The 18,126-nt window shown below is 46.2% G+C and overlaps 1 protein-coding gene across 3 annotated transcripts in view; it reads right to left on the bottom strand.

Annotated features, from left to right (window-relative positions):
- Nucleotides 1-18,126, bottom strand: part of LOC115775961 (spermatid perinuclear RNA-binding protein-like) — a 91,496-nt gene that overhangs the window by 19,327 nt on the left and 54,043 nt on the right. For all 3 annotated transcript variants that reach the window (XM_030723514.1, XM_030723512.1, XM_030723515.1), the window contains 6 exons: nucleotides 9,948-10,066; nucleotides 5,890-5,985; nucleotides 5,605-5,716; nucleotides 3,481-3,578; nucleotides 1,003-1,096; nucleotides 746-814 (listed from right to left, as the gene is read on the bottom strand). In XM_030723514.1, the coding sequence (XP_030579374.1) occupies nucleotides 746-814; nucleotides 1,003-1,096; nucleotides 3,481-3,578; nucleotides 5,605-5,716; nucleotides 5,890-5,985; nucleotides 9,948-10,066 (588 nt within the window). The remainder of the gene's footprint in view (nucleotides 1-745; nucleotides 815-1,002; nucleotides 1,097-3,480; nucleotides 3,579-5,604; nucleotides 5,717-5,889; nucleotides 5,986-9,947; nucleotides 10,067-18,126) is intronic.

Genomic DNA, 18,126 nt, shown 5'->3' with positions numbered 1-18,126 from the left:
AACATTACACACATACTTTCACTCACATGTAGTACTCTGAGTGTGTAACTGCAGTTTTACTGACGTGTGTTTTTCTATTTTGTCTTCTTGCTTCACTTTTCAGTTAACGAGTGCTCATTAAAGGCCTAAAGAAACCAGACTGATTTAGTGACTGAGGTGGGGCCAGTTTACCTCTGCTGCCTCCTTTATATTCTGATGTCATTAATTATGGTTTTCAGTCACGTTACGCAGAAAGGAGTTTTGGCACCACAATCCCAACTAGATCTTTATGCCACACTAGTTTAGACGGGCTCAGGTATCACCTGAAACTGCACCTGCCTCACAAAGCTGCCAAAGATCCATCCACAGAGATCAGGATGAGCGGAGCAGCAGGTTTCTGCATGCACTCAATGATATCTCATTTTAAGGCCGCAAAACATGCGACGTGGAGAATGAATAAAATCAAACCTTATAATGTTAAAAACATCATCACACCCATCATCTAGAAGACTGTGGACAGCTGTAGTCGAAGTAGGCTGATGAATATTTTGTAGGAAACTTTTAAAAAATATTATGACAGCACAGAGAAACAAAAGGCTCATCAACTTTAAAGTTAAATGAGAGCGAACCAGTCAACATGAGATTTTGCTCAATGTTCCCTGCAGTCAGCCACGTGTATCAGTCTGCGCCTCACAAGTGAGAGGAAGAGGATTTCAATCATGGAGCAGTGATTCTGTTTAACGAGCGAGCTCACGGTCAAAGTCACCTTTCATCCTTTTGATGAAGTCCCTGTCGTCCGACCCGACGTCCTCCCGGAGCCTCTTCTGACAGCCGCCTGCAGAGCGGAAACAAACCGAGAGAGCACTTAGAAGGTGACGCGGCCCACACAGACACACGTGCCATCTCAGCATGCTGTTTTTATTAATACTGCCAAGACTGCATCTGAAGAGAGGGCTTAAATAAAGATGAGTTACAGATACAGGTGGATACATAAACAAAGAGCACAAACAGCTGTGCACGCACCTTCTAACAGCCTCGGTGAGGGCTTGCTGGCGGGCAGAGGATCCATATTCAAGACCTTGTAAAGCTGTCCAAAGGCCAGGAGGCGTAACGCATGCTGAAACACACACAGCAGACAGAATAAGGGCACATCGCTGTGGTGGTTAACAACAGAAACCCTCCTGCACTCACAGCAGAGCAGGGCCATTTAGTCTTCGATCGATGTGCTTTAATTATCGGGGAAAACTTGTGCAGGCCGACTAATTCTGCTGGGAGAAACTTCATGCATTACAGAGAGGAGGCATAAACACTCTGTGGGCACAAACAAAGGCGGAACAGGAAAAAAAAGAGGAAAAATATATTCCCAGACTTGCATTTCATCAAGAGACCAAAACAAACATGAGTTTGAGGATGTCTTTATATTCCTCACACTCTCCGCCCGGGGGCAGACTTTGGTGTTTCATGTGCAGCAGCGGTGGTGGTGGTGGTAGTAGTTGTAGCAGTGCTGGTGTGGGTGTACATGAGGGGGAGTGTTCCCACGCTCATTAGACGGCTAATTAGGCTGCCAGTTTGTCAAAGCCTCCGCAGCACTGAGGGGCAGCTTATCTGAGGTCAGACCGAGCTTCTGCGGACACTTAGCTATTTATAGTGCTGACGTGAGCTCGGGCTTCACCGGCGCAGGCCCGAGACTCGCTTTAAATAACCCACCATCAATCGGTGCAGCGGGAAGCACAGTTACTGAATTTGGTGCAGTTTGGAGGGGGGGTGGTCACGGTCTCACGAGCTGCATGGCTGAGTCTGAGTTTTTCTTTCTCACCACGAGCTGATTACACTCCGTTAGCTCCGGCTGCTTTTATAGCAGGGAAAGATGTGACGTTAACATCCATAAAGAAGGGCGCTTTAGATGGAAAGTGGAGCTCCGAGTTCAGAGCACATCTGTGGTCTTGCAGCTCTCCGGGGAGGAACTGAGTTTGGACTTCACTGAGCTCTGAAAATACTGAAAAATTCCCAACTGGACTTTAAATTTTTTAGTGATTTAGACTAAATTAAAAAAAAAATCTGTGTATTTTAGTAAAACCCAAACAGCCCAGACGAACTGCTTCTCTCACTCAGACTTGATGAAACCGAAGATGCTTTCACTGCCTGTGGGAGCAGTTAAAACCTGGACCGCTGTGGCCTGGGGGGGGTGAGACACGGAGTCCTTTAATTGAAGCTTTTAAGGTTCACGCCCCTGGAGCAAACTGCATATTATGGATGGGAACTTCTTAACAGCTGGAGCCAAAGAGCGAGAGGTAAATGTATTTTACCTGAACCAAAGGGGATAAATGGTAATACAATATTGTAGTGTAAGCACAGTTAGGTCCATAGGTTTAGTAAATGAATGGACCTCACTGTGGTCACTGTGCAACAGGGAAGTAAAGACTTCTTCAGAGGGACGATCACAGGTTAATAATCTCTGCATGAAAAACGCGAGTTTCCCTGAATTCGGTTACTACATAGTAACAACATCCCTGTTCAAGACAGTCACTAATGTGGAAGTTAGAGTACATAACACTAAACCCCCCAGGGGGCAAAGAGAGTCACCCCCACAATACACAGAGGGGCCTTTATGTGAGTGAAAACAGCAGATATGACTATGATATCTACTGAGTCATTACTACTAATAACTCCACGGCCTCTCCTCCCTCCGTGCATCCATTAATAACTGGATGTCTTTAAATTTATTCAAAACCGAGGTTCTGGTGTCCGGCCCGGTCATTACGTCGGCCCGCTCGCTGCCAACATCAGATCTTCATTCGTATTATTTTTGACCTGCATTTGAACTCTGAATCTCACATTTCAAAGCGTATCGAGCTCCTTTCATCTAAGAAACATCACAAAAATCAGACCTCTGCTGTCGTCCAATAACTTTAACTGAGACGGGAGAAAAATCAAAGTGTGCTATTGTAACCCCCCCCTTTCACTTGGTCCAGGAGGCAGCAGCTGGACTCCTAACAGAAACTAGCCAGCGCTCACACATCATCCCAATTCTCGCTTCCCTTCATCAGGATTTATTTAAGCACTTTATTAATAACATGCAAAGCCCGCCATGGTCAGTCTCCTGCATAACCAGCAGACCAGCTGAGACCTTCCTCCAGTGTTCAGCGTCTGATCATGTGATCAGGGTCTCTGATCACGTGATCAGGGTCTCTGATCATGTGATCAGGGTCTCTGCTCATGTGATCAGGGTCACTGTTAAACACTTTCGAGGCTACAGTGTCTAAACTTTGGAACGGCCGTCTTCAGCCTATCAGGTCCAGGTTTAGTCAAAAATGCCAAAAACACGGATGCTTTAGCTCTGGGATATTTCTGTAGGACTTCTTCACATTTTTATGGCCCAAATAACTGAAAATGATCAATAGTTGCAGTAGCTGTAGCGCAGAGTTTAGTATACAAAGCTTCACACTGCAGGAGGAGGACGTGTGACGGCACCAGAGCGGGTGGACGGTAACGCTCGCTGACCTGAGCGCTGTGCGTGACTGCGTCGGCCTGCTGCGCGCTGAGGTCAGACAGGACGTCCGTGGGCTCCCTCTCACAGGGGTCGTGAACTCCTGGACCTCCTGTAAGGAGAAAGAAAAACACATCAGTGTCTCCACAGACGGTCCTGACTCAGACAGGAAACAGAGTCAGACACTGTGAACTCATTTTTATTCCACTCCACAGGTAAACGTGACTCCTGCCGCCTTAATGCGTCTTATGTAAAGCACTCAGTGAAGCCTCCGCGCTGAAAGGTGCTATCAAACGAGCTCACCTTGCTTTAACGCGCGCAGACCGAACAACAACTCATCAGTGACTGCGAGTGCATCCAGGAAACAGACTGCCCTCGACCGTGAGCAGCACAGGGAAAGCTGAACGTGAGAACAGATTTCTGCTTCTGTTTGGAGGTAAAGAGGAAACATTTCGTGGTCTCCGGGGATAAATGTTCCCATGATTCAGAAAAAATACTCCATCACCAATTTTAACTGAATGAAATCATGCTGCTGTGGATCCACCGGGAATTCCTGCAGTGCACGCCACAGCCTGCCAGGAATTTTTAGGACCATATATGTTGAGAGGTTACATCATGGAAAAACTCCAGTTATAACTGTCATCTGTGTTTCCTTCTTCATGTCTTTGTTTTAGTCACTTCCTGTTTTATTTTGTTGTTTCTCTGTGCTGCTGCTGATTTTACTTCCTGTCTTTGTCCGCTTCCTCAGTTGTGGTTGTTTGCGGCTGCGTCCTGTCAGTTTTAGCTACCTGTTCACCTTCGCTGCGATTCCCCACGTGTCCCCTTTTTTCTGGACTTTTTCAGGACTTTAAGCTCGTTACTGCTTCATTGTATTTGGATGCAAACTCTTTCCATCACTGGACCTCACTCACAAACAACACGTGAATACAAATCTGTGGCTCTTCAGTTAAACACAGAGAAAATGACTGCAATTATTTTGGATTTTAGAGGGAAGGAGACACGTTAATGGTGACTGGACTGAGGCTGTAAATGAAAAATAAATGTTTATGGGCAGCGATCAATGAAAACCTGTCATTCAAACAAGTGTCACAAAGAAGCATTACAGAGAAGCTGCAGTTAGGAGACACACACACACTCCCAAAAAACTCTTAACTCCCCCCTTAAGGAATTCATTTACATGTTGAGAGCATAAAATATTACCTGAAAATTATTTTGTAATTAAGATTACTGTAATAGCCCCCCCCTTCACCACTAGGTTTTCCCAGTGCAAAGGCATACTGTAATATATCCATCCAGCCTCTTCTGCTTATCCTGTTCAGGGTTGGGGGGGGGGGGGGGGGGGGGGGGGGGGGGGGTGGGGGGGTGGGGGGTGTGTCTGGAGCCTATCCCAGCTGACAGGGTGAGAGGCGGGGTACACCTGTACAGGTCGCCAGCCTGTCGCAGGGCTAACACAGAGAGACAGACAACCAGTCACACCTATGGGCAATTTAGAGTGACCAATTAAACTAACCCCAGTAAGTGCATGTCTTTGAACTCTGGGAGGAAACCCACGCAGACACGGGGAGAACATGCAAACTCCACACAGAGAGGTCTGGGCAGAGGTGGAATCGAACCCAGACCTTCTAGATGTCATTCTAGCTGTGAGGCAGCAGTGCTAACCACCACGCCACCGTGCTGCCCACGGTAATAAATGTAACATAAAAATTGTTTCAGATCAGTTAAAACAGAAAACATGGCCTTGCTGGATGCTCTCATTAATTTTTCCCCAATAACTGCAGTGAGTTTCTCCGGATCAGGTGCTTCCTTCGTTTTTGTCTCAGCTCAGACTGTTCTTTTCTGTTTAGCTGACTCTTCTCCCCTAACTTATGTCAAAATGTTTCTGCTCCTCAGGTAAATGACCACCTTAGCCTGAGCCTCAGTTTTTCTTTTTTAAACCACTGTCACTCCTGTGGAAAGGGGAGCCTTCTTTGGCTGCTTCCTTGGAAGTTATTGTTTCAGTTTCTTCAGATTTTTAGATTTAGCCATGTTAATCTAATCTAAGCCAAACTGGAAAAAGTACACATTAACTCAGCACTCTATAATGTGGCTGTGCACAGTTTAGCAGAGAGAAAGGAGTGAAAGTGTAAATGATCACTGACCTGGGAGGAGGATCCCTGAGGCGATGCACTCCATGACGCGGCGCAGGGCTTCACCTGGACCCAGCGGCCGGTTACAGGTGGCTATGGCCTTTTCACAGATCAGCTCCAAAGGCTGCAGAGGACAGAAGTTCATCAGTGAAGCATAAACTAAATCACTCAGTCAGGATTCTGCAGCTGGGACAGTTTATCACACGTCACACATACGCAGCACTTTTAAAGGACAAACTTTAGATAAAGCCTGCAGTCTGCATCAAACATTATTCTGATTCTGAGGCCGTCACCTACCCATCCTTTGAGAGGCTGCCACACAGGCAGCCGGTTGCACATGTCTCTGAGGATCCTCAAAACGATGACGCAGGACTTGAGGTCTGTGACTCGGGCCTAGGGGGAAAAACAGGCAAAACTCACCAGCAGCACGAGGAGCATATTAAAGAGGCGGCAGTGGCAGTCCGGCCGAGCAGCACCAGCTCTGAAGAGTGGAGCTTTCAGCCTCAGAGACGCTGCGAGAGGCATTTTCATGAGCCCTGAAACTTCAATATGCTGCTAATACGTCTCTGAGGCTGCCCGTGAACACATCACTGCAGCCCCCCTACATTCAGGCTCAGGGCGTTGGCTCAGTTTTCCATCACAGTCTCATTCTGCTTGATTTCAACTTAACGTTGGTGTCTTGTGTTTTTCCCTCATTAACTACAATTTCAGATGCTGACTTTACTTTTCTTAAGTGAGAGTTTGAGTTTGCTAACCCCGTGCACGTCCCTTTATTCTAAATGAAAATTGAGTGATTCTGACGGACGCTTTAAAAATCCTTCTTTGGACAGCCAGAAACAAATTACAGTCTCTCTGTTCTGTCTGAAAAACTCCACCAAAATCTTCCAAGAATAAAATAGTGACCAGACCAATAAATGGGACGTTTCTCCAAAGAAATGAATGAACAATGATAATACAAGTGAAATTGAATTTTCTAAATCTGATTAACTCGAGTGCCTGCATAAATATTCATGTAGAGAATAAATTGGTTTGTTCCAAGTCTGTTTTTGGATCATCTTCCTCATAAGCATCATTCTTAGATTATTAAATTCATAAAAACTGAATCTCAGTGAAACCGGCGTTTTCGAGTGACGAAAAAATAAAAGACGACGCTGATTTCGTTTTGCTTTCCACTCCGAGGCAGACGTTTGGTTTCGGAGCCATTTGTCAAGAAGATTCTGCTCAAACTATCAGGATTTAATGAACTTTGGTGCAGCGGTGGGAGAGCGGACACAGGAAGATGCCGATGTATTCCGGAGTGGATGGAATTGCTCGGTCAGACCAAAGGGACGTTTCGCCTCAGGCTGCTGTTTTTGGACCACTTAGACAAATTCCTCTCCTCCTACACACAGACTGGACATCATGTCTAACATCAGGACAGATGTTTCACTGACACCTCTGCATTTAATGAAGACGTCAAACAGGAAAACCTGTTGCTGAACCCCCCAAAGAAGAGGGTGGATGCAGCTACTGCATCTGGACTTTAATAGAAAGCAAATGAAGCCGGAGATTACTGACACTTTAATTTGCACAGGATGGCGTCTCATAAAAATAAAGATGGTAATTTCATTCAGGTGGTCTCAGTGAAACTACACAGACAAGGTGGATGAGACAGACGTCACCATTCGTATCTACAGTTATTACAAATCAGTGGAGGTCCTCGGGTCACTTCAGCCCCGTCTGAATATGATGAAACAGAATCCAGCCTGTGCTGCTACACCTTCAGGCCACAGTGCAGCCCTTCACTCTGATAGTACTTGGCATTTAGCTCTCCTTCCCCAAAGGGAAACTACTCACCGCTTCACCTGACCTTGACTCTCATCTCTCTCCACCGCCTCTCGAGCAGAGGAAAAACTCTCAGTTCGGTCAGGACGGCAGAGGTGCAGCTCGTCTGAACCTCGATTTCCTGATGAACCTCTTTGTGACCCCGTATCCGCCGGTTACATCTCACTCTCAGGCTCTTCGCCTTCCCACACTGAGAAAAACTTCACTGCTTCTGCTGTTTCTACCCCCATGCTGCCCTGTTTCTAACAAACTCTACAAGCTCATCCTGGAAACATTTATATTCCACTCTGTTACTCCACTGATAGACTCACTGGTCAAATGTGGTGCAAAATTTAATCTCATTTCCAGGAAATCAGCAGAACAAAGAGCAGGAAGGTGCACCGCTATGAGCACTATGACTGATGTGCCACTAAACTACTGCAGAAGCACAGAGTGCAAACACACAAGGTTTATTAGCATAATGCCACAATTGCATAATTGTGTTGAAGGAACTGGAAGGTCCTGCAGGCCATCTTCTAACGATGTGCAATTAGTTAATTTAAAAAAAAAAAAAAAAAAAAAAAAAAAAAGGCAAACAGGGGGTCAAAAACGAGCCGACCCGCCGAGTGAGCGAGAAATCAAACAGAGCAGGACTCTCATGAGTGAAGCTTCGACTGTTTCAAGTGAAAGAATCGAGCTCAGTGACACCTGAAAGCTCCTCTTTAAGATTCAGATATTCTTCTGACATCACTTCAGCAGACATATCAATATGTTCTGTAAAAGAACCAATACATGAATTGATTTGTAATGTTGCAGATCTCAGTGTAAACTCTTCTGCCCACAGTGCAAAATAACAGAGCCATGGCTGGCTTGTTTTTATTTAACCTTTAATTTACCAGGTAAAATGTTTGAGAACCAGTTCTCATTTACAAACACGGACTGGCCAAGAATCAGGTCCACTACACACAAACACATACCAAAAATCAATCAATCAATCAATCAATAAATCCCAAAGTGTCCTGTTGAAAGTTACTGTCTTGTGCTCTGATTCAGGGTTAAGAGTTACAGCACAGAGCCAAAGCAACACCCTCGCAGCTTGAAGCGATCCACCCAGACGGATTACGTGCTCCTTCAGAAAACTACCTGTCATTCCAAAGAAATTTAACACACCTGGAGGCAACTGCCACAGCTGTACAAAGAGCATAACAACACATGCTTTTTCCCAGCTTTATGCACTGGTGCATTCTGAGTAAATCAAGGCTTTAAATACGCTCCGGCCTGTATTTTGCAATCGTGCACCAAGGCGGGCGGCAAAAATAATCGTCCACACTTTCAGTCACTAAATGTTTGACTTTAGTAAATTAGGAAAGCAGAAAACCAGTGAAGATGTTTAAATGAAAAAAAAAAAAGGTTCATTTTAACCTATTATTAATGTGCTCACTGTGGCTCGGTGAGTTTCACACAATGAGCACAAGCTTGACTGACTCATCCGAGCCCTCAGCCCTCTCTGGGAGACAGCAGCTCCTGAGCGTCCCGCTGCCCCAAAACCTCCCAGCAAACCTCAGAATGACTAAATTTAGACTTCCTGCACACATCCAGCCATTTTCACACGGACCACCACGCTATCTCATAACTGCATCTGACAGAGACACTATGAAACAAATATGCTGTGATCAACAATTCACAGCTCGTGTTCAGTCCATTTATTGTGTCCTTTGTATTTACTGTTTATTTTGTCTCACTGATACGTGTTTGCACCTTGGTCCAGGCGCACACACTTTTTAAATCACTGGTTTTTTTTTGTTCAAAGTGAAGACAGGTGAGGAGAAACACACGTGCCAAAGCACAGGCTCACACGTCTGCACCTTTATACTCTGCGATGATGTCTTTTCTCCCTCAGGACATGCTGTGTGCTTGTACATGTGGATGGGAATCAGAACAGGGCCCAAAATATCTAATAATGCAGTTTTGTCAGACCGCTGTCTCACTGCTACACAAAACCTCTTAGGGAAGGAAAATAACTGCCATCATCCACACCGCTGTACCAGCCTGGTGCATGACCCCGTGTGGTCTGTTGTGTTTTACTTGCTGACTTGCTCCTTGGCCATGGTTGGGTTCAAATCTGCCCCTTCACAGCAGAAACCTGCTACTCTACAAATTACCAGCTAACTGGGAGTGTGGGGGGGTTTTGAAAAAGGGATGAAAACACGTTCCCTGTGAAATGAGCCCTGAAAGAAGTCCTACAGGGGACGTTCCTGTGGTAGGAACGCGAGTATCTTATATCTTATACAAATCAGGAGAACCAAGAACTCGGAACATAAGCAGGAGGCTGTGGTGGTGCTGCTGCTGTGGTGTTGGCACGAGAGCATCAGCAGAGTAGTAAAGAGCTTCATACACCTGCATGCTAAGGATGGGCTTCATTACTTTGTGCTGTTTGTCATGGTGATGAAAACAAAATCTGGGTGGCATTATGTTTCCTTCAAAACCCGTTTGCTGTCACACACTGAAGCTCAGGCTGCAGGAGGGTCTGTCAGCAGCCCAGCTGTGCTCACCTGGAACCATTTGGCGTGTCGGAGTGAAGCCAGAGCCGCCTGGCACCGCTGCTTGTCCAGGACGTCCTCCTCTTCCTCGTCCTCCTGTCTCCGTTTGTCGGCGTCCTGCTCGCCCTCCTCTGGAGAGAGGGACAGGATGAGACAGGACAGACTGAGCGTGACCACGCTGACCTCCCACCCGCACACACAGACACACAGGCAGCAGGGTCGGACAGCTAATTATTAGGCAAACCCACTGATCTGACCGAATGAGCTAAGAGGAGGGGAAATTTGAGAAATTGTGTGATTTTTCTGGGAGAGGGAGGATTCTCATGCACAAGGCAGGATCTTTCATGACACTGACAGGAGGAACCGGAGTAGATGTGAGCGCATGCGTCTTGCTGCCCGGCCGAAGTCTCACTCTAGATGCAGATCAGTGGCTGAAGGCGATGGAACACGCCAGATTAGTGTGTTATCAATTACAGCGCAGGACGAAAATGAGAGCATGGCAATGAGTCAGGACCAAAAGCCAGATTAGAGATTAAAAATAACACTTTAGAACAAGGACACACTTTGAGATTGAGAAAAACTGGCTCAGGGGGGCCTGTGTTTGAGGGAAAGGCAGGGTTGATGTGTAGGCACATTAGCTATTCCACTTGAAGAGGGGGGGGGGACAAACTCATCCTGCTTTTAAGGCTCAGCAGTTTTCTGGGCCGCCATGCTAGTATTTTCACTCTTGCGGGGTCGGTCAGATGTTTATGTTTGACTGAAACGGTCTCTCCACACCGGGTTCCTGTGGGGAGCGCTCCCGCCATGACTGGAGGCCGAGCCATGGGAGAACGACAGCAGAAGAAGAGTGACAGCAGATGACAACATAAACATCTGAGAGTGAGAACGCCACCCTGGAAAGAAAGTGAAGGCTGTTTGTTCTCGGGAGCGGCTAAGGGGTGCCCGCTGTGGGACAGTCAAGCAGATGAACAAAGGGGGAACAGACTGCAGACCACACTGCAGAGCTCAGTGAAGGCTCGCAGGTTATCTCGTATCAAATAAATCTGAGAGTGTGAATTATCTGCAAGCTGAAACATTGTTGCAAATATCAGATATTGCAGCATCTCGCTGGAATCGGTGTCATTATGGTTCAGAGCACTCTTCCAATGAGCAGCAGCCAGCGGAGATTAAATTGGGACTAAAGCTGACAGGAGTGCTGACGCAGAGCATTAAAACGCTCCTGCTCATAGAGAGGAAACAGCAGCGTAGCCTCTAAATCCACAAGGATTCAAATCCCAATTTATCCATGTGGCACCGCGGCAGCGAAGGGAGCCGAGGAGCGATGCGTGTGGTTTGGCAGTCTGTTGCTGCAGAGACCGCAGTGACAGTTGAACAGGATGAAGAGGTGGAAGACAAACGAAGGAGCTGATGAGAGAGACGGGGGGGGGTTTCTCCCATGTCACTCCTCCTCCAAGACCACGACCGAGTGAGGACCTTCATGTTCTGCCCGCGGGACTTCTGGCTACCATTTACCACTTTGGCAGCGAGTCTGCAGCTAATGGCGTGATTTGTTTTAATCCTGCATGTGTGGGCGCACTCTTTACGTTCGGCTTACTCGACACATGTGGAGACCTCAGAAACAAATCAAAGTGTGAACCCGACATTAAGAGGCTCTTACTTTGGAGCAATAAACTAAAGACGCAGTACGAAGTAGACAATTGGATACCGGTGTCACACCAACCATCTACAAAGATTAACTGACTGCATACAAACACTATGGACTACACAAGCTGCCATGTTTACCATGGATGCACATTTTGTTTCAATAAATCCATTATTTAACTTTATTTAAAATGTTAAAAGTGTTACAAACTTTTACTGCAGGTCATCCTCTGCTCTAAGTGAAAACTGTGGAGTCCTAAATGTGCCAGCACAATAATGATCATTTTATTTGTCAATTATTCAGTTTTATTTAAAACTGCAGGGACCTAACGTGACCTCACCACAGGGAAATCTGCAGAGTCTCAGGAACCAAGTTAATATTCCCGGTTTTTTAAATCATACTGTGTTACCATTATTACTGCAGTTATCTGGGCAGCAGAACGGAGCAGTAGTTGGAACTGCATCCTCACAGAAAGAACATCTTGGGGCCTTTTTGTGTGGGTTCTGCATGTTCTCCCTGTGCCAGCGTGGGTTCTCCCGGCTTCTCCTCACAGTCTAAAGACGCGTCGGATTAACTGGTGATTCTAACTGGCTGTAGGTGTGGATGTGACCGTCTCTCTGCGTTAGCAGACCGAACAGCGACCCGCCCGGCACGTACACCACCTCATGACTGAGTCAGCAGGGATAGGCTGCTGACCCCGAGATCCTGAACTAGATTAGGAAATGGAACACCTGGAACAGGTTTAAGGGGAAACAGCCATCAAATTTACAAAGGCGGCTTCTTTAGTTTGTGCTCCAAAGAAAGTCTAAAACACCAAGATTAGATTAGATATTGAACAGACAGGTAATATGTGGCCGATAAATAATTGTTGGTGCCTCAGTTCATCCGGATCCACGCGACTCCGTCTCTGCTCTTTGTGTTTGAGTCAGTTTGACTCCAGCTGTGGGGATTAGCGCATCGGTGCTGGACTTCCTTTTAACCCCGCGCGCTGTGTTTGAATTTAAATAAACCATAAATGTCACTGATTAATTGGTGACAATTAAACCAGAGTCAAATATAAACACGCAGACGTGAAAAGAGCCGATGGAGACGCTTAGCTTGTTTCTAGGTTTGGCATTTGTTTTAAATGCTCTGATTAGCTTTCACTTAAAGATGATTATCTGTAATTTAATTCGCAGGCACGCAGAGCGCCACCTACAAATTAAATTAGGTCTAAATGACAGCAACAACCAGATTCAGACTGACCAGCTGGTCAGTGATTAAAAACTGAATTATTCTGGCGGCACACTCCAGACTCCACAGGAACGATCATCCACAGCAGAGGGGCTAAAAACACATTTAGATTCAATCATCCAGGAAAAATATGTGTGAATGAAGAGTTTCCCAGAGGCAGGCCATGAAGGAGCCGTCGGTCAGAGGTCAACACCACATACAAATAAGGACAACCCCCCACTAAATTCTCCTCGACATCATCGGCTTAGGGGAATTTCAATTAGTGACCGGGACATCAGATTAATTCAATTAACACGATTTTTCCAACATGAAATTATGGGATGTCACTCTGAGCCAATAAAAACTGATCAGCAGCCGGGGCTCAGCCCCAGCAATTAAAGCGGAGGAAGCACAGATGTGGGCGTGGGCTGCTGGGTAATGTAGTCATTTTGTCCTTTTGGTGTGTGCGCTCTATCAGTAGACATGGACCAGAATTTCATGGTGACCCAGTGAGAAGTCCAGTCGACAGAGGAAGGGGTGGGAGGAGGAGGGGGGGTAGAGGAGCAGGTCAGAGGCAGAGAGTGAGTGGGTTGGTTGGATTTGGTTGTCGGGGAAGCCCCTTGTACCCGGGGTTTCCTGCTGTTGGGTGTGGGGGGTGCCTCGTCAGCAGCGGGGCCGCAGAGATGCGTCAGTCCACGCGGCGAGGTGACCTGCGGAGCTACGGCAACAAAACCAACAGTCAGTGAGCAGAGGCCAGCTACAGGACTGTCAGGGGTCAGTCACCAGAAAACAAACACTGTGTAAGGCAGCACAGACAGGGGGGAGCCGGGTTACTCACAGACATCTCTAAAAAACTGACGTTACAACTAAACTGGATTTGGATTTGTTACCTTTAAATGGCAAAGAAGGAAGAAACACCTCATCGGTAACCTCATCAATTAAGAAGGAGAATCAGATAAACAGCACGTGTCAAACATGTCGTCTGGAAACTGCAGCAAAGTCACTAAAGGCTCAGATTTTCTAATGAAATGTTAATGCAGACATGTTTCAATCTTAAAGGTGGAAATAAACTATTATTTATTTATATTATTTATTTATTTTGCACCTTTTCACTGTGAAAACATTCAATAAGAATAATTTAAGAGCTTCTAGCTTAGGATGTATTTCTTTACACTTACAGGGAAAAACTTGACTTTTTTTAATAAAAGTATAGATTTGTACTGTTGTCACTGGGCCGGCCCAGTGACAACAGTATGTGGCACACAGTGTGACAGCCCTGCTCTATAACAGTATGAACAGCAGGTTGGTTCCACGTAGGGGAGGAGAGACGGGGAACTGCGTTATGACCAATGTTCCATCCATCCACGTTCTACTGCTCATCCAGGCCCGGCTCTGAGAGTCATCCCTGAAAACGGCTCAAATAAAAGAGGCCGAGCCACACGTGGGCCGCAGCGCTGAGAGGAGCACGTGAGAACGCAAACGTCCGGCACAGCTCGTGTTCAACCTGCCAGCTCTCCAGCACAAAGTCTGGAAGTTCAGTTTTCGCTGATGTGCGAATAACGCTGCTAATATTTCGGTGAATTCACAGCTAGCGAGTGGGTGTGATGTCCTGCCAACTGTGGAAACTCTCCAGACCTGATCCTCCTGAAACTGTGTGAGAAAACAGCTCCAGTCTTTTCTGCTCCCAGGTTTGCAAAGCACTCGGAAACGTTTAACTCTGACTGCCCCAAATACCATTTTTAGGGCTTTTGATAATAATCCATCCATTTCAACCATACAACTATGATTTCTGCCTCTGATCTGCGTCCAGGTCACAGGACAGCAGTCTAAGCTGAGATGCCCAGACTTCCATCCCTCTGTCCACCTCCACTCGCTCTTCTTAGGGAGGCACTGAGGCATTACCACGCCAGCTGAGAGACATAATCCGGCATGTCCCGGTCTGTCCCAGGGCCTCCTCTCCAGTTAGATACGCACAAAACATCTCAGATGGCTCCATTTGAGGGGGAATAGCAGCATCTCCACTCTGAGCTCTTGGGCACCACTCAGCAGTTCATCTTTCAGTAACTAACCACAGCTCGTGGCCACAGGTGAAGGAAGGACTCGATGTTCAACAAAAAACACGATAAAATAATTACCTTAAGGAAATTACAGTGTGTTCATTTTTATGTAAATGCACCAGCTGCAGCAGCGAAACATTAAAGGTCATTTCTGCACAGTGTTTAGTAACCTAAAGGTCACAAAACCTGTGAAGGGTGTTAAATTACTGCCATTCAAACAGACTTCGTCTGCATGCTTTTTGTCTACAGACAAATAATTTCTGACCTGCTGGACTCACAACATCATGTTGGTCCCAAACTGACTCAGGGCTGATGATGCAAGCAGAACACTTGAAATCTGAGCGCCCGACTGACAATCTGAACGTGAAGTAAACGATAAAAAGACACCGAACTGGAAGTCTGCTGGGAACAAACGCAAAGCCGCTCAGTCAACTCATCACTAAATACACTAAAGTCAATATCTGTAGTCTGCAAAGCAGCACCGGAAACAAATGACTTTAAATGGAGCCATTTGTCCACAATCACAAACATGCATTTGGAGGGAGAAAATGAGCAGTGTTTGAATGAATTTCTGACTGTTAGCACCGGGGTGGAAATATTCTGCTTTGGGTTTGTGGCACAGCAACATTACAGTGATGGAGACAAAGATGGATTGCACTAAATATCAACTGCATTCAGATGTCCTGCAGTCAGTGAAGAAAATGAAACTGAGGAGGAGATTACTTCCACAACAGGACAAAGACCCAAAGAAGACATCAAAATCCACTTTAAGCTGCTATAAGGAGCACAAGCCGGAGCTTTCACACTTTCCCCTCACAGCCATTGGAGCTGAACATCTGCACTGAGAGAGACAGAAGACAAAGACTGCTACCTGACTATAAAAAGCATCTGCAAACTGCCATAGAGGGACTGCTGAGTACCAACTTTGTCGGGCACCAAACCTTTGCAATTTTCACAATTACTGTTTATTTAGTTATCCCTCCTGGGTGTATGCATGCATACACACCTCAGTGTTCCTCTCTCACATTAGAATGAGATAAGTACTTCTTACAGTACTTTTCACATTGTTCCAGATTCTGTTTGAGTCACGTTTTCTGTGAATGCAGCAAAACCAAATCCTCCTGCTGGTCACTTAATCAACAGTGTCTATCCTCAGATTCATTCACCAACACTAATCTGATGTTGGGGGAGAGGTGCAGGAGTCCTCTGCAGCAGTACTGCAGGTCTGTAGTTTACACTGATGAACACTCAAAGAGGCCTCAAACTGCACACAGTCAGCTCAGACCCACTGGGAGCTGCAGTTCCTCTAATGGCCACATGAAGATGGCTCCAAAAGTCCTCCGAGGACTCCCAGGTTAAAACGGGCAAAGTTACAGCACAAAGTCAGCAGTCAGTAACACCTCTGTGAAGAGTTCCCCACAGTTACAGGTGTGGCTGCTTTGGCAGGTGTCCTGACACAGGAAGCTGGAGCCCGTAGAGCAGGGATCCTCAAATCCAGGCCTTGAGGGCCGGTGTCCTGCAGGTTTTAGATGTGTCTCTGCTTCAACACACCTGAGTCAAATATAGAAGTCATTAGCAGGACTCTGGAGAACTTGACTGCAGACTGAGGAGGTAATTCAACCATTTGATTCAGGTGTGTTGGATCAGGGACACATCTAAAACCTGCAGGACACCGGGCCTCGAGGCCTGGATTTGAGGATCCCTGCTGTAGAGTCTACTAGGCCTCATGTTGTGGTGCTCTTGGTGCCTTTTGGAGGATTTTAATCAAACTATCTGACAAGTATTGACTGTGTGAGAAGTCTGTGCTCCAGTTGTGGTGATTAAAAGTCGTATTTTATTTGTCTGTTATTTGACAGTGATTAGCAGGTACCCATGTCTGCCAGTCGTACAGTTTACGGATGCATTAACGGATAACTTTGCACTCCATCCTCATCAAATATGGTCATGTCTGGTTCCAAAACACTGACTTGAAGCTTCCAATGTAGCTTTTATTTACTGTAGCGTGTATCTATGGGTGGGGCCTGGGCCTTCTAGCCCCATACATCTACTCATCCTTTAAAACATTTAAAACAAAAGCCAAATGTGCTTTAGTGTCTGCACGTTCCACAAACCCCACATCGCCCACTAAACCCCAAATCCACTCGCCACTCAGATGACTGAAACTACTGACTCCCACCCTCTGCTGTTAGTTTAAACCCATTTAGTTTTTATATTTTTAAGTAAATCTCTTTCTTGGACTCCTGCTCGTCACAGCTCTGAAAGTGTAGCTGGGAGACTCCAAATGCTGACTCCCAGATTATGCAATAAGCTGACTGACAGCAGACGGCCGAGAGCACAAAAACACTCACAGTGATGCATTAGTGCTGCAGAGTGCTGTTTTTTTTTTTAATGTAACAAACAAGCTTCAGCTGAGCTCAGACACCAGCTCCGAGCAGCAGGTTACCTTTTATAAACCTGCTCTGAGGACAGGCTGAAACATGTTCTTTATGTATCCAGTAGATTAACGGTGCTGCAGACAAATATTCTTCTTTTTGGGATTTTTGATGTGTGAATATTAACCAACAGCTGTCTGACGTCTCTCTGCCTCCGGTTTCACCTCACTGATGCCAACTTCTTCATCTGTGGACGATATCCTACAACATCACAACAACTTGTAGTATTTTCTTCATCCCTCCAAGAAAACGAGTTAGCAGCTCTTACTTTGAAAGTTCAGCTGCTGCTAACTAGCTAGCCCTTCCCCTGTCGTATGTCCTGAATGGCTGTTACTGCCGGCTCTCCTTCAGCCACCTTCCGGTGAGCTGGACACGTTCCGGTTGCGCTGTCTTAGACTGCAGCCGGAGACCCACGGTGAGCTCGAGGACCACTGTGGTGGTCTGGTGGAGGTCACCGAGGCTGCAGATCAGGACGAGAGCTCCCCTGCAGCTTCAAGTATGCGCTGTTACTACATAAAATGGCATTCAGGGCAGCCCACAGATAAATTCATGTATCCAAGTGCTTTGGAAACCTGGAATCACATCCAGTCTGGGAATACGGTGCACGGTGGCTCAGGTCCCTACCGTGTGGCGTTTGCGTGGTTTTTCTAATAGTTTCATTTCCTCCCAGCATGGAAAAACATGCCAGGTTAGACAGACTTACAAAGAGTGTCTGTGGACTCTCAGGAGTCCCACTTCAGGTTAAATCGAGGTTAATAAAACAAGCGTAATAAAAAGAGGTGTTTAAATGAGGTGTTTCTTCAGTGAGCTACTCTGTGGTTCACCGAAGTCTGTTTAGATTATTTCAA

This window comes from Archocentrus centrarchus, unplaced genomic scaffold, assembly GCF_007364275.1.
Source record: "Archocentrus centrarchus isolate MPI-CPG fArcCen1 unplaced genomic scaffold, fArcCen1 scaffold_26_ctg1, whole genome shotgun sequence".
NCBI lineage: Eukaryota > Metazoa > Chordata > Actinopteri > Cichliformes > Cichlidae > Archocentrus > Archocentrus centrarchus.
The sequence above is the reverse complement of the archived record's forward strand: the minus strand, read 5'-3'. Positions and strand labels throughout refer to the sequence as shown.